This window comes from Arvicola amphibius, chromosome 6, assembly GCF_903992535.2.
Source record: "Arvicola amphibius chromosome 6, mArvAmp1.2, whole genome shotgun sequence".
NCBI classification, from domain to species: domain Eukaryota; kingdom Metazoa; phylum Chordata; class Mammalia; order Rodentia; family Cricetidae; genus Arvicola; species Arvicola amphibius.
Genome location: NC_052052.2, coordinates 122,883,629 through 122,898,137, shown reverse-complemented (window position 1 = coordinate 122,898,137; position 14,509 = coordinate 122,883,629). Strand labels below are relative to the sequence as shown.

Here is a 14,509-nt window from a genome sequence, read left to right as displayed (position 1 = left end):
GAAGGTTCTGGTCAGGTATCATCCAGAGGGGCCCTGGGGCCTACCGGGATGGAGATGACCCTTCCTTCATGCCAGGTGAGGTTTCTGCTCTCAGTCTTCAGAACCCCCTAAGAAAACTACAAGATCACTATCAAGGGGACTAGACAGAAGAAGAGCTCGACAAAGCACCCCCAGCTTGGGAGGAGAGGAGGCTGGGAAGGGAGCCCAGAGGATCTTGCTACCCTTTTTCCACTTCCTTTAACTCACTGGGACAGTGAGTGATAGATTAGGACCCTTGCGGGGTTGCTTTTTTTTTTTTTTTTTTTTTTTTTTTTTTTAGGTGGATCAGATTGTCTCGATCATCAACTCTAAAATATGACTTCCTTTTGGAATAGATTAGGAAAATGTGATACAGCGGAGCCTGATATTTGGGTAAATAGATTTTCTTTTCCTTAATTTTCAATGCATGTGCACGCCTACCAGAACTACACTTCTGTATACAATCGTACAGAGCTGTCCACACAAGCATTAGTAGGGACCTAGGCAGTGTTGCAGGCTTTGGTCATACAGAGGCTGGCGAAGGAGTGGAGCAAAGGCATTATGTGTAAGGCATATATCCTAGTGGGTCTGGGTTTGGTTTAGGTACTCCATGATGTCTGATTGGACAGCACTGACAGGAGTATGGTGGAACCAGCGCATGACAGGCACTCCATCGGACCCCACCAGGAACTTCTCGAAGTTCCAGCGGATGTCATGGACCTTCATGGGATTCCAGAAGAGATATTCTGAAGAGCCCAAAAGTTCAGAGGTGGGAGGACAGGAGTTCTAGAGCAGAGATATGAAAAATGGAAAGATGAAAAGATGATCTCATTTCTGCCTTTGTGTCTAGTCTCCTCTCAGCTGCTGTAAATCTTAATGTTTTAAGCTCCACATGCTTCCAGCCCCTCCCAGACCAACAGTATATTACTACCAGCACACCAAGGCCGTTCTAACCAGAGCGGAGAATGTGGCAGTCAGCGAAAAGCACCTCACGTTCCTGCCTCTCCTCTAGTCTCATGAATTTTAGTCATGAGTAAAATGATACCTTCAGCCATGCATGATGGTGCACACCTTTAATCCCAGCACTCGGGAGACAGAGGCAGGCGGACCTATGAGTACAAGGCCAGCCTGGTCTACAGAGTGAGTTCCAGAACAGCCAGGGCTACACAGAGAAAGCCTATCTCAAAAAAAAAAAAAAATCTGTTTCTTTCAGCAAGTCATGATTTCTATGGTTTCAGCTCCCATAGGTGAAAACTAATGAGTTGGCTTTAGAGCAGAAGCTCCCAGACTTTGGGACTTCATAAGCCAAAGAAACTCAATAGCTGTTTTGACAATGAGGAAATTAAAAATCTGCTGTAACTATAAATTGAAATCTTAAGATATTTTATGTATTTCCTTTCCTTTTCTTTAGATTTATCTTATTTTTAAATTGTATGTATACATGTGTGTATCTCAAGTGGGTATGTACACCTGTGAGTATAAGGCCTGCAAAATTTAGAACAGGGTGTTGGATCCTTGGCTGAACAAGTGGTTGTAAGCTGCATAGATGTGGTTCTGGGAACTGATCAGGAAGATCAGTGTGTGTTCTCAACCGCTGAGCCGTCCCTCCAGCTCCATACTATTTACTTATTTTTTAATTAGTTCCACTCAAGAACCCAAGTTGGTCTGAACCTCAGTGCGTAACCCAAGTTGACTATGAGCTCAGTTTCCCAAGCGCTGGGATTTCAGGTATGAGTCTCCACATCGGATAGGACTTTTAATTAGTAATCAGCTGTGTATGAATAATATCACTGTTTGTCTTAAGAGAGGGCCTTGTTATGTAGCTGATTTTCCTGGACTATTTGGACTAAGTCACCCTGAATTCACAGCCATCCCCCTGCCTCTGTGTCCTGAGTACTGGCATTATAAGCATGAGCCACCACTATGTTTTGTCATGGTCATCTTCTGTGCTACACAAAGCAGTTTATATGGTATAACCTATCCATAACTTATTATTGGAATAAAGAATTGCCTTTTATATTTAATAAGTAGATCTTTTGTTTCCGTTTGCTGTGGATGAGTGAAAGTATCCATAGGGACAGCTTTGTTCTGCAGACCACCCTCTGGGGACAAGCCGGTAAATGATCATTGTTGGGAAGGTCCTTCTTACCTGCTGTTCTGCAGTTATAATACTCTGATTCTTCTCCCTTGGCACTCTCTTTGACCCATGTCTAGTCATCTCCTGACTTTATAATAGTTCCTTCAGATAAGAGACTAATCTGCTAATAACTGTTAACGTGTATCTCACAGTTTCTTGAACAGAGTAGGGATTTGATTAATGATTATAGAATAAACAGATCATTAGTGTTCAGCAAGGGAGATTAATCCACATCAGAGCTACCATGAATATTTCCTCTGCTTGAAGCCAAGGCCTCATGTCTGTGAATGGACTCCTTAAGGAGTCCCATCCCATCGTAGATACCAGCCCCATTGCTTCCAGAGAATCCTAGCTGATTGACCCATGCAATGTTTGCTTACTTACCTTTAGGAAAGAAAAAATCTTTTGTTCATTTTCTCCATTCACATCCCCTTTCTCAAAGAGCTGGAAATTGGGGACATAGCCACCGCCTGGACGCACATATCTGCAGTGAAATAAGGTGTTCTCAAGAGAATCCAAACTAAATCAAGGAAGGTTAGGACTGGTCACCAACTGTCCTCACAAGGGGATGGAAAGGACTGTAGAAAGAGAGAGGAGGAAGAGGGGTCTCTGGGATCAGGACTCCAAATAGGAGGCTTCATGGAATCAGAGAATTCCAAGACACTGCGGAGAGGATACTTTGACCCCAGATTTCCTGGCCCATCTCCATTTCCTATGTGTCCTTCTTTCCCCTGGATGTCTCTTCCTTAGATCTTCCCTATTCTCACCCTCAAAGAAGCCAAGTGTGGAGAGAGTACTTGGGCATTTCCTGAGGGCTGCATGGAATTCTAGGCATCATGGTGACATTCTTTAACCCATTGTTCCATCACCTACCTAGTTAGAAGATTCTAGAACGGGAAGGTATCTAGGCAGATGTGGAAAGGGCATCCCTAGGGCCCTACATAGTACTCACTTGAGTCCAAGGAGGATCTCTGAGTTTTTTCCAGGCTCTTGTTTTCCAAACTGGTTGCAAGGAAAGCCCAAAACGATGACATTGAAGCGCTCCAGTTCCTCCTGCAGTTTGTTCAGTTCTGTAAGCAGAGGGTGAGTGGCGTGGGCAGACTCCCCGAACACAACCCAAAGGACCACAAGGTTCACCGTCTCCTCACGTGAATACACCAGAGACTGTGGAAAGCTACAGACATAGCAAACAGCTATGACCCAGGGAACTTTCTCAATGGCTGCTGATCTTGAGGCACAGGGGTCCCTAAATCTCATTGCTCTTCACTGTGCATACAGAGAGTTTATTTTAAGCAAATAGACATGGACTGATTAGACTTACAAGAAAACCTGCTTGATTCAGAAAGGAGGCTAGACTCAGAGTGCATTGTCTTTGTTAGCCGGGTGGATAGGTTGACCAGATGTCTTATGAGGAAAAGGCAAACAAAATGGGAATTCTCCTGTCCTCCCATCGTGTCTCATGATGACAACCTCTGACACTACTGTCACTCTCCCAGAAGCACTCTTGGCTGTTGATGTTAGAAGTAACAGAAGACTCAGAAAATCAGAGTCTGGCTGCAGTGCTCACCTATAATCTCAGCACTGGGGAGATAAAGGCAGGGGGATGGCCATAAGTCATAGGTCAGCCTGATCCATATAGTGAGTTCCAGGCCAACCAAGTCTACATAGTTAGGCCTTAAAGAAGAGAGAAAAATCCAAATGTGGCTACATAGTATTCTCTACCCTGACCGCAATGCCAATTAACTAACACCATATCCACCTCCATAGGCCACAGTGTGAACTGTTCTTCATACACCAAGAGTCTCTTATGTGTCTTCTCAGACTTGTGCCCCTGCTCTGTCTTCAGTCCTTTGCAGTTTGTAGTTACTCCTCAGAACCAGCCTCTAGGCTCATCTAGGCTCAGCGGTGCTTGCTGTCATCTCCCCTGAGAACCTCTGCCTGGAGGAGAGTGTCTTCGAGTTTTAATATGTTTCTTGTATATTTTATGTGAAATATATATTTAATAAATGTAATATACAATTTGAGACAGAATTTCAAATTTTGTTTGAGATGGCTTCCAGCTCACTATGGAGCCAAGGATGACCTTGAACTTCTGACTCATCTTCCCCTTCCCAGTGCTGGGATTAGGGACCTGCATCACCATCCTTGGCTGTGTGATACTGGACTTGAGCCTAGGGTTTCACACAGGAGAGGCGAGCAGTCAGCCAGCTGAGCTACTCCTCCAGCCCCTGCAGAAACATGTTTCATACAGTCTCACCCATTTCTTCAGTCTGCCTACTTCACCTGTCTCCTCTTTAGCTTCCTTATTGCAGCAGAAACTCAGTGGACCTCAACTTTAGTCCCTGGCAAACTCTGAGCACTCTCAACTTTTACATCAAGAGTAAAATTGGAGGAGCGCTCTAAAATTCTCATGACGTAGTTTAATTCAAAATGAGTGAAGTAACCAGGCACAGTGGCTGATGCCTGTAATCCCAGAAGATGGATCAGGAGGATCAGAAATTCAAGACCAACCTTGTCTACTGGAGACCTTGTCTCAAACAAACAGAAAAGTGAGGAACTAGCAGGTGATGATAAGGAATTTCATTATGCAAAAGGGCAAGGTGAAAAATAATTTGTGTATATGTATTCTTATCTCGTTCACACACACACACACACACACACGAGAGAGAGAGACTGATTTCAGGAAATACATACTATAAACTACGACAAGTCACTTATAGTGAAGGGAATTGGGGCACCACGCCTATTAAACCCTTTTGTATCTTCTGAATGCTGTGAAGTATTATATACTCGGCATATGTATCAAAATTAAATTTAAAAAATTCCCGCAGACCTACCCAAATGTTAATCAAGTATACTACCATTCTCTTATCCCTAGAATTAAATTATAACAACTTCCCAAATCTACCATGTTTTCAACTTTTTGAAGGAAAAAAAAAATCTACATTTGTTAACTGATACTAAACTGATTTGGGCTTTTAAATTTAGATTCTTGTGGTTTCTAAAAATTTAATGCATAGCGTTTCAGGTTTTCCTTAAAGAGGATTCCACATAAGAAGATAGGAATATAGTGGTTAAGAGCACTGACTGCTCTTCCAGAGGACTCGGGTTCGAGTCCCAGTACTTACACTGCATCTCACGACTATCTTTAACTCCAGTTCCAGAGAATTCCATACCTTTTCTGACCTCTGTGGGCACTGCATACATAGATTCACATAATATGGTTCACATACACATACATGCATACATACATACATGCATGCATGCATGCATACATACATACATGCATACATACATACATGCATACAGACAGACAAAACAGCCATATACATAAAATTAAATTTAGAAAACAAATGACAAGAACAAAAACCCTGTAATTTCGCCACTAAACTGAAACAAGTCTTTAGCTTCTCTGGAAATCTGAGCCAGTTGTTTGGCTGTGATTTCTATCATGTGATATTTTATTCTTTTTTTTTTAATTTCCTTGAGACAGAGCTTCATATAGCCTGGCTGGCCTCGATTAGAATATGTAACCAACAATGACCTTGAACTCCTGATTCTCCCGCCTCCACCTCCCAGACTATATTATTAATGCCTGTCTGAGGAAGTGGCATTGCAACACTATCATGGCTAAGTCAAGCACCTTTCTCTAGATAACTTCAAAATACCAAAATCTGATGCTACATGTCCTAGAGGAGATATTGTAATACACATCAATTTAACTTGTATTTAGGAAGCAGAAAATTCTGGAATTGGTAATTATTTTAGTTGCATTAAAACAAATTGATAGAGTATAACAGCATTGTTCATAAGTATAATCCAAGCATTTGGGGGACAGAGAAAGAAGAATCATGAATCTGAAAAAGTGAGATTCTATCTCGAAAATTATTTTTGAATAGCACCTGCTATTTTTGAATAGTCAAGTAGGTAGCAATGTCAATATATGGAATTTGTAAAAACTTATTCCTGTATTACTTTGGCCCATTTATCTGTAGCATATGATTCAGTAAACCTTTCAAATTTGTCGTGAATATTCTTAAAATAATAAGGTTCTTAGCATGTCAAAATTATATCTAACACTTGTACAATTCATGTAGAAGTTTATATGACCTTATCTGTTTTTTGTTTGTTTGTTTGTCTGAGACAAGGTTTTTCAATGTAGCTTTCAATATAGGACCAATCCTAGGCCTTTTTTATGCTAGATAAGCATGCTGCCAGCTGAGCCACATCTCTAGCACATAATCTGTATTCTGACTCCCCATTTTACTTCATTTAATGCAAACTAATCTCCTCTATTCTAGGTTCTGGCCTGGGAGTCACAGGGAGAATTTGGTGCTCTATCAACCAACTCTTCAGAACATCAACATCACCGTATGCAAACATGATCAGCCATGACCAATCAAGAATGCTCCCCAATCATGTCTAAACACACACACACACACACACACACACAGAGTCTAAACCACAAAATGACCACTTGCCACCCTGCCGGTATAAATGATCACAACTGCTTTACCGGTTAGTCTCAGCCTGTCTGTTTCTCTCACCATATAGATACGATTTCTTAAGATAACCAATCACATAATTGCCCCTTCTTCATTTCCTGTCAACCTCTAATCCACAGCAAAGGTCCGGTTCCTTGAATCTTTCCCCACACTACCTGACGCCAGCTCAGATGGCCTGAATGTTTTCTGTTCCTTTCTGAGAAGCCTCCATATTTCCTTTTGGCATATAGACAACTCCGGCTTGTTCAGCCACAGATGCGCTCTTAGTGGTTGTCTAGCATATCCTGGGGAAAACCTTAGTGCTTAGTGGAGATAATTGTGGCATGAAAAGCAGCAGAATGGGAAGATTTAGGGGAATAGAGTCAGTGTGCTCATTCATTCCTCGATCCCAGCAGCACAGGAAAACCGTCTCCAGTCACGATATGGTGATGTGACAAGCTGATTCTGAGAGAGAATTGCAATCTGAGTTCTTACCAGGGTAAGTGACTGTCAGGCCGCAGAAGGACGCCACATTGACAAAGAGGACGTGCTTCCCTGCGTACTGCTGGAACTGAACATACTCCCCGCCATCCAGGGTCTTGGCTCCGTATTCATAGATGGTGCCATTCACCCCCTTGTTGCAGTCCACCTGCAATAGAACGCACGTAACTGTGGTGGTAGGGCCTAGTAAGCGATAATCCTCCACACCTGCCAGCATTTTCAAAACACTTGATGATTTTTTTTCACCCTATAACTTAAAATTGTAAGAACTGAAGAATTTCTGTTTGAGGAACTCCACACCCGAGCAGGCCTTGGTTGTGAGCACAGACCTGGGTGCCCCTAGAGGGTGCCCTCTCCAATGGGCTATGACCTCACTTGATAGTAGGGTAACCTGGAACTTTACAGCTGCCAATCAGAAGTTTACATGCCTCCTTAGCCTCCACATCCCCAAAGCTCAAAGGTCAGAGTTAAGGACTTACATAAGCCTCATGAGAGCATTTTCGAAATGTTTGGGCACCCAAGAAGATACTGGATCGAAAGCTCTAGTCATGGGACCCAGTCACCAGTGGATTCTCCCTTAGCTAAGGTCTGGGAATTACTGTGCTCTGTGATGAGATTGTTCCTCACCTTTTACAGAAGGGAGTGGGAGCTGACATGATATATAAGTAGCTGAAAGCCATAAGTGAGGTTGAGGTTTTCAATGAGTTTCTCTGATACTAAAGTTTAGATATATGTTTCTTAAGTCATCCCCCACTAGCCTAGTCTGTCTCCTAAGATGCATGCATGCATTTTTTTTTTTAAACAGGGATGCACACTGACTCCCCATGTGGACACTTTTAGATACTAGTCCCTCTTTCTGGCTCCTTGTGAGGAGTTTTGGCTACTGCCCCACAGTGTGATCCGTTCCCTGGAGCAGCACCAAGATCTGAGAAATCCTTACACTGAGCTGAGCTGTCTCTTTGCCTCCTCCCATCAGTCTCTGTGTCTTAATAGTCACTGAAGAAAAGTCCCCTTTCCCTAACCCCGGAGCCCAGTCCAGGTCTCTCTCTCTCTCTCTCTCTCTTTCTCTCTCTCTCTCTCTCTCTCTCTCTCTCTCTCTCTCTCTCTCTCTCTCTCTCTCTCTCTCTCTCTCTCTCTCTCTCTGGTCCAATTGGTTTGAAAACAATCAGTCTCCCTCCCAACTCACTTGCTACTTAACTACTCATTTCCCAGAACCCAAGGGGCTGCTCCAAGGTACAGATCAGCATGGGATAGAGCAGATTCTGATTGTCAAGCAGCCATGAAAGAGGAGTGGCACAGGGAGCTGGAGAAGGGGGTAGCTCAAAGATCCACAAAGTGCAGAGAAGCAGAGAAGATGGATGGAAAACACAAAGCACGGTGAACAGAGGCAGGCCAAGTGCTGTGACAGAGGGCCTCAGAGGCAGAAGTCTGCAGAGAAAGGCTGTCAGGCAGCTCTCTCCCTTCAAGAGCAGGATGACCTCTGAATCTCTTGGTACCTGCATTAGATGTTGGAATCAGTTTAGATCCCGGGCCAGGTAAGGGGAGTTGCTTACCTTTGCTTTTTGAGGACTCGGAGACTCCTGAGCCAAGGCAGCTAGACACAGTGTGAAAAGACAGGAGACCCAGAACTCCCAGAACTGCTGGGCCATGGCTGTTCAAGGAACACTGGGTGAGTCTCGAACCTCAGGAACTGCGATCCCTTTTGAGTGTCCCCAGCAGGCACCCGTCTGGAGATGCACAGCCAATCACAGAGCTGCTTTCACTCTCCTCCTCCTCCTCTCTCCTCTCCTCACCCTTGCTCTTCTGATAGAGGAGTCACGTGAATAGGCACATGTTCTGGCAGGTGAAGGTGAGATGAAGGTGAGATGTCTGGAACCTGAGAGGCTGTGCCTCCCCTCTCCAGGTGGTTGGGGTAACTCGTGCCAATGAATCACAACCCCCTTTCCCACAACATGTTCACAAGGTTTGCATGCAAACTAAAGTTAGAAAAGCATTGACTCAGATTGTCAATGTGGCGTAGCCTGGAGACACAGGCACTTGCAGCCTGAGGAGTTCTCTTCCCCCACAGGGACCCCTGCTCCTGCTCAGGTAAAGCCAGATCCTTAGAAAAGAACTCGGGACCAGAGAGAACAAAGCAGTCAGTATATCAGGTATTTAGACAAAGAGGCATGAAGGGAAGGGCAGAGCACAGACCCAAAACATAGCTGTACGTTCTGCTGTGGTTTTCTAAGCCGATCCGCAAAGCCTGTAATTTACAGCAAGATTAAGTGAAGCTCAGAATTTAAGTAATGTTTAAAAGTAAAAAATGCACGCACTGGTTTAGTTTGTAAAGACTTAAATTTTAATTTAGTATTTTGTGTATGGTGTGTGAGCGTGCATGAGGAGGTCACAGAACAGCTGTGTGTGGCTAGCTGTCTTCTACCTTACATGGGCGCCAGAGATTAAACATAAATCATGTTTGTGAGGCTGATACCTTTATAACTGGAGTTACCTTGTGTCAGTGGCCATGAGAAACAGGCGGCAACCAGTGTTCAGATGTCAGCCCACCAGAGATGTGGTTAATCTGTCTGGCGGGGGATTAATCCTATCCAGACAAAGTCTGCAGAGCCATCAACTTTAAAAGCTGTTGCTTGGTGTCTCCCCAAAATCTGCATTGTAGTGTGTAATCTCATGTGATGTTTATATGTAATCTCAATTGCATCTTAATTTTATGGGCTCGTATATCTGTGGGTGGTCAGGCTTAGTTTTAGCTATATAGTTTTATATATAGAATATATGCTGGAGCTTGCTTCATAATTGGATCTATTTGGCCCACAAGGACTGTAGGTATTTAAAAGCCTGCCTTATTCTTTTGCTTACTGGATGACTTTTCCCACCCCGTAAGACCTCCAGGGAGAGAATTTAGTCATGTAGCCAGAGACCTTGGTTCCCACATATCTCCATTCTGTTCCCTGAGCTACATTAGGAACCACCTCCCTACAACTATCTTCCAATTGACAGGACGTGCAGTCATGAAAGGAGTCTTTCATATAGATCACATTTGGGGCCTTCAAAGATAAAGGGAGATCCTGGCTCAGAGAACTGCCTTTGTTTTGCGTGTGTATACCAACTGGAAACTTGACAGAACAGGAGAACGGTGAAAGAATAATAAAGACCATGATTGTAACAATATGTGTGAGTGCTCATTCAGTTACTTACTGCTTAGGCCAGAACTTCTCTACGTCCATCGTTATGCTGAGGCCACCAACCGAACCTTGACAGGGAGGCGATAGAGCTGGACTCTGCTGGCCGCCGATAATCTTGCATCCCTAGTTTGTTCGTTTTTGTTGTTGTTGTTTGGTTTTTGGTTTGGTTTTTTTGAGACAGAGTTTCTCTGTGTAGTCTAGAAAGGGTTTCTCTGTTAGCCATGGTTGCTCTGGAACTAACTTGGTAGTTCAGGCTCGCCTAAACTCACAGAGATCCTCCTGCCTCTACTCCCAAGTGCTGGGATTAAAGGCATGCGCCACTGTTTTGTTTTGTTTCTTAAAGGCAAGGTTTTGTTTATTCCGGGCTGGCCTTTAATTGATTTGCAGAAGATGATGACCTTAAACATCTGACTTTCCTGACTTCACCTCGGGGTTGATATAAATGCTTGCCATCATACCTGGTGTTCTGTGATGTTGAGGATTAAGCCCAGGACTTTCTGCATACTAAGCAACTGTCTACAAGCTGGATTGTCTTAGTCAGGGTTACTATTGATGTAACCAAAGCAACTTGGAGAGGAAAGGATTTATTTGGCTTATGCTTCCAGGTCACAATCCATTATCAAAGGAAGTCAGAATAGAAACTCAAAGAGGGTAGGAACCTGGAGACAGGAGGTGATACAGAGGCCATGGAGGAGTGCTGCTTACTGGCTTACTCCTCATGGAGTAAGCTCAATCTTACTTGCTCAATCTGTTTTCTAATAGAAGCCGGGACCACCAGCCCAGGGATGGCACCACCTACAATGGGCTGGGCCCTTCCCCATCAATCACTAATTAAGAAAATGCACTATTGGCTTGCCTACAGCCTAATCTATGCAGGCAATTCTCAATTGTTCTCTTCTCTCTGATGACTCTAGCTGTGTCAAGTAGACATAAAACTAACCAATACAACTAGTCAGCCTTTCTTCCTTCCTTCTTCCTTCCTTCCTTCCTGTATCTTGTGTGTATGAGTGTTTTGTCTGAATGTATATAAGTGTGCTACATGCATGCCTAGTGCCTACAGAAGGCAGAAGAGGGCATTTGGATCACCCTTGAACTGGGGTTACTGCCATATGGGTGCTAGGAATAAAACCTGTAGAAGAGCAGTCAGTGCTTTTAACTGATGAGCCATCTTTCCAGTCTCATATTTTTCTTAAGGAATCCCACCCCCTTCTTAAAAACTGAAACTAGAGGCTGTTTTATGATATTTACTGTCTATATTTAGGGATGTATGAGGAGGGCTAGCACAGAAGAGCCAGAGTTACAAACGTTCTGGCCTCAAAGCATAATTCTTCCGTTTTATAACATCTTTGTTTGGGACATTTTTAGGATAACACATTACTTCTGCAGACAATTTTGGATTGATTAATTGTGATAAGATTTCTTGACTTTCAGGCAGCAGAAAGGGCAAACTGGATCCCAAGGTAAAGGGTTTCTTCTCACACCCCCTTAATCTTCCCATCATTTTTATTCTGCTTCAAGATGACTATCATTTGTTCTGTCCCTTCGAACTTCACCATTTAAACAACAACAACAACAAAAAAAAAGATCAGATTTTTAAAATATGAAGCCAGGCTATTTGTGCTAAGCATTTTGGCTTTGCCCCTCACTCTGATCCCCAGGAAAGACTTCCTTAACAGAGGTGGAACAAAACAAGGGGCACGCATTCCTGGTGGCAAGCTATCAAAGAGAAAGCTTTAGGCCATGAGTCAGGAAGGACCTGGCCTTCGGTTTCCTCCTCTGTGGATACTTGTAATACTCTCTGCCCTGCCTATTCTAAAATGTGTCATTGTGAAGGTTTAGTAGCGACCGAAATGTTGCTCCAAAAATCTTTGAAGTGGGTGAGAACTGTGTCTCCCCGCTGCCTCCTCTCCCATTCATTCCCATCCACCCGCTTTTCACTGCCGGCTTAGACTCATGAGGAAGCCTTCCTCTCCAGGTCTCAGCCTTCTGTCATCCAGCTCCGCCACCTGCCCCGCCCCTTCCAAGTTCATACAAAGGGCCTTCTATGCCTTTGAGAAATGCGATCTGGATGAAGTTCAATTCTTGGCAACTCTTAGAAGGCACCCTTTTTGTTATCTGGAATCTCTGCATTCCTCCACAGTCTAGGATTTGACTGGACATCCGATGCAGCCACGCCACGCTCAGGGCCCTGAGGCAGCTGTGCAGAAGGCGCTCCTCCTAGTGCACATCTCCAAGATCTTCAGCCCAATCCCATTGTCAGTTTTAAGAATAGCTGAACCGTAGAGTGAGTGTATTTTCCCACTTTACAAACGCAAGCATAAACTTATAAAAGGTCACTTGCCTTAATATTTCTGTTTGCTTTGTTCATCAGACGGACTAACTACACATATTAGGAACATGAAAAATGACATTTACTTATCTATCTGTTTGTTCGTATGTTTCAGGATCCTACACCATAACCTTGGATAGATGGCAACCTACTCTGTAGCCCAGGCTGGGTCTCAAAACTCATGACAAATCTCTGCTTCAGTATCCCAAGTGCTGGAGTTACAGGCATGAGCCACCCTGGCTTTCCAGTGATGCATTTGTTGTAGTTTCCTTTTATTTACATTTTTGTGCACGTTTTGCCTTGGACTGCCTAATGCTTGAAGGAAACTCTGACTCAGGCTGGCTGTGCTCTGGTCCTGAGCTTTCATGATGCCGCTGACCCTAACTTAAGGTCCTTGCGAGTCTCTGTTATTATTAGCAGAAGCCCTACCTTCATCTGCTTCAGGAAATAGTTCTGGCAATTGGTGGCACAAGGGGGAGACTGTGTAAAGATGAACATGTGCCTTCCTGGGTGCTGCTCATGTCCATTGTTCTCAGCACAGTGGACCTCGGAGGTCCCACCATGTCCCCACATAACCACAGCATCTGAAACGCTGTTACTGCCCTGGATGGAGATGCTCTAAACATGTAACCAATGGACACCAAAAGGCTGAAATCTCCCCCAGAGTCCTATGCTAGATATCAGGAAAGGTTGAGACCCAGCTATCAACCAGAGGAAGAACTTCACTCCCAGGTAGACATTTAACACAGAGCTGACAGCTTGCTTGACAGACCAGAGTTGAAACAATGTTGGGTCAATGTTGGGAGCGACAACATATTAATCAGGACTTCTTAGATAAGAATAGCCTTTGCCCTCTATGTAAACCTAAACCCTAGTTCAGTATCCCAGAGATGGTCCTGAAGGTCATTAGACCTCTTTGCTTGTCCTTCTTCCCAGGTGACCGCAATGAATGAATCCTCTCTTCTCTGCTTTTCAGTACTGTTTCTTTAATTGGCCTCCTGGGAAGTACTGACTATTGGGACTGCCAGGCCCAGGTTTTGAGCATGATAACTCCAGTAACAATGTCCACAGTGCTCACCAGAGTTACTGTCTCATTTGGTCATAGGACAAGATGTCTCCCCACAAGGCATAGTCCCAAGGTTGCTGTAACTTAGGTCTGTTTTTCTCTGAGAAGGAAAGAGAATGCTTATATCAGGCTAAATTTCAGATATGAGACTAAAAGATGATTGTATTAATTTATTTTCAAATTTATTTTCTTCCCTCCTGTCCCCCCTTTTTTTCCTGAGGTGGGTCTCACTCTCCACATTAGGTTGACCTTCAATTCTTGGAAATCCTTTTGCCTCCCCTTTTAAAACCTGGGCATACAGTTGTGCACTACCTCACTTGACTTCAGAATCTTAATGTTTTCTCCAATTTTGAGAAATTCAGCTCTTTTGGTGATGTAGTTGTTTTTAACTTTTTTTAGTCTGGCTTTTTGGGGGTCCCATCACTCAGCTCCCAAAGAAATCACATGCAGAACCTTATTATTACTTATGAATGTCTGACCTTAGCTTGGCTTGTTTCTAGCCAGCTTTTCTTAACTTATTCCGCCTACCTTTGCCTCTGGGCTTTTATCTTTCTCTTACTTCTGCAAATCTTTCTTTACTTCTTCCTCTGTGACTTGCTCCTTGAGTCCTCTCTCCCTCTTTTCTCTTGCTCCTTCTTTTGTCCAGAGTTCTTCCATTTATTCTCTCTCCCTGCCAGCACTGCCTGTCCTTTCTCTTGCTTTGCTATTATTATTATTATTATTATTATTATTATTATTATTATTATTATTATTCAGTGCTTTATTAGACCATCAGGTGTTTTAGACAGG

At 43.6% G+C, this 14,509-nt stretch overlaps 1 protein-coding gene across 1 annotated transcript; it reads right to left on the bottom strand.

Moving 5' to 3' along the window:
• Positions 1-597: 597 nt before the first annotated feature.
• Gpx6 (glutathione peroxidase 6) lies at positions 598-8,789 on the bottom strand. Its single transcript, XM_038335014.1, has 5 exons — positions 8,694-8,789; positions 7,135-7,288; positions 3,108-3,225; positions 2,540-2,639; positions 598-804 (listed from the first exon to the last, which is right to left on the bottom strand). Exons 1-5 carry the CDS (start codon positions 8,787-8,789, stop codon positions 598-600), a joined length of 675 nt encoding a protein of 224 aa, XP_038190942.1.
• Positions 8,790-14,509: the final 5,720 nt, after the last annotated feature.

Bases quoted from the DNA above. Each gene is read 5' to 3' on its own strand.
- Gpx6 (XM_038335014.1), bottom strand. From the start codon at position 8,789: ATGGCCCAGCAGTTCTGGGAGTTCTGGGTCTCCTGTCTTTTCACACTG. The intron at 7,289-8,693 runs GTAAGCAACTCC...GTTCTATTGCAG, and splicing joins CGAGTCCTCAAAAAGCAAAG to GTGGACTGCAACAAGGGGGT. The intron at 805-2,539 runs GTAAGTAAGCAA...TCTCTGCTCTAG, and splicing joins AGATTTTTTCTTTCCTAAAG to AACTCCTGTCCTCCCACCTC.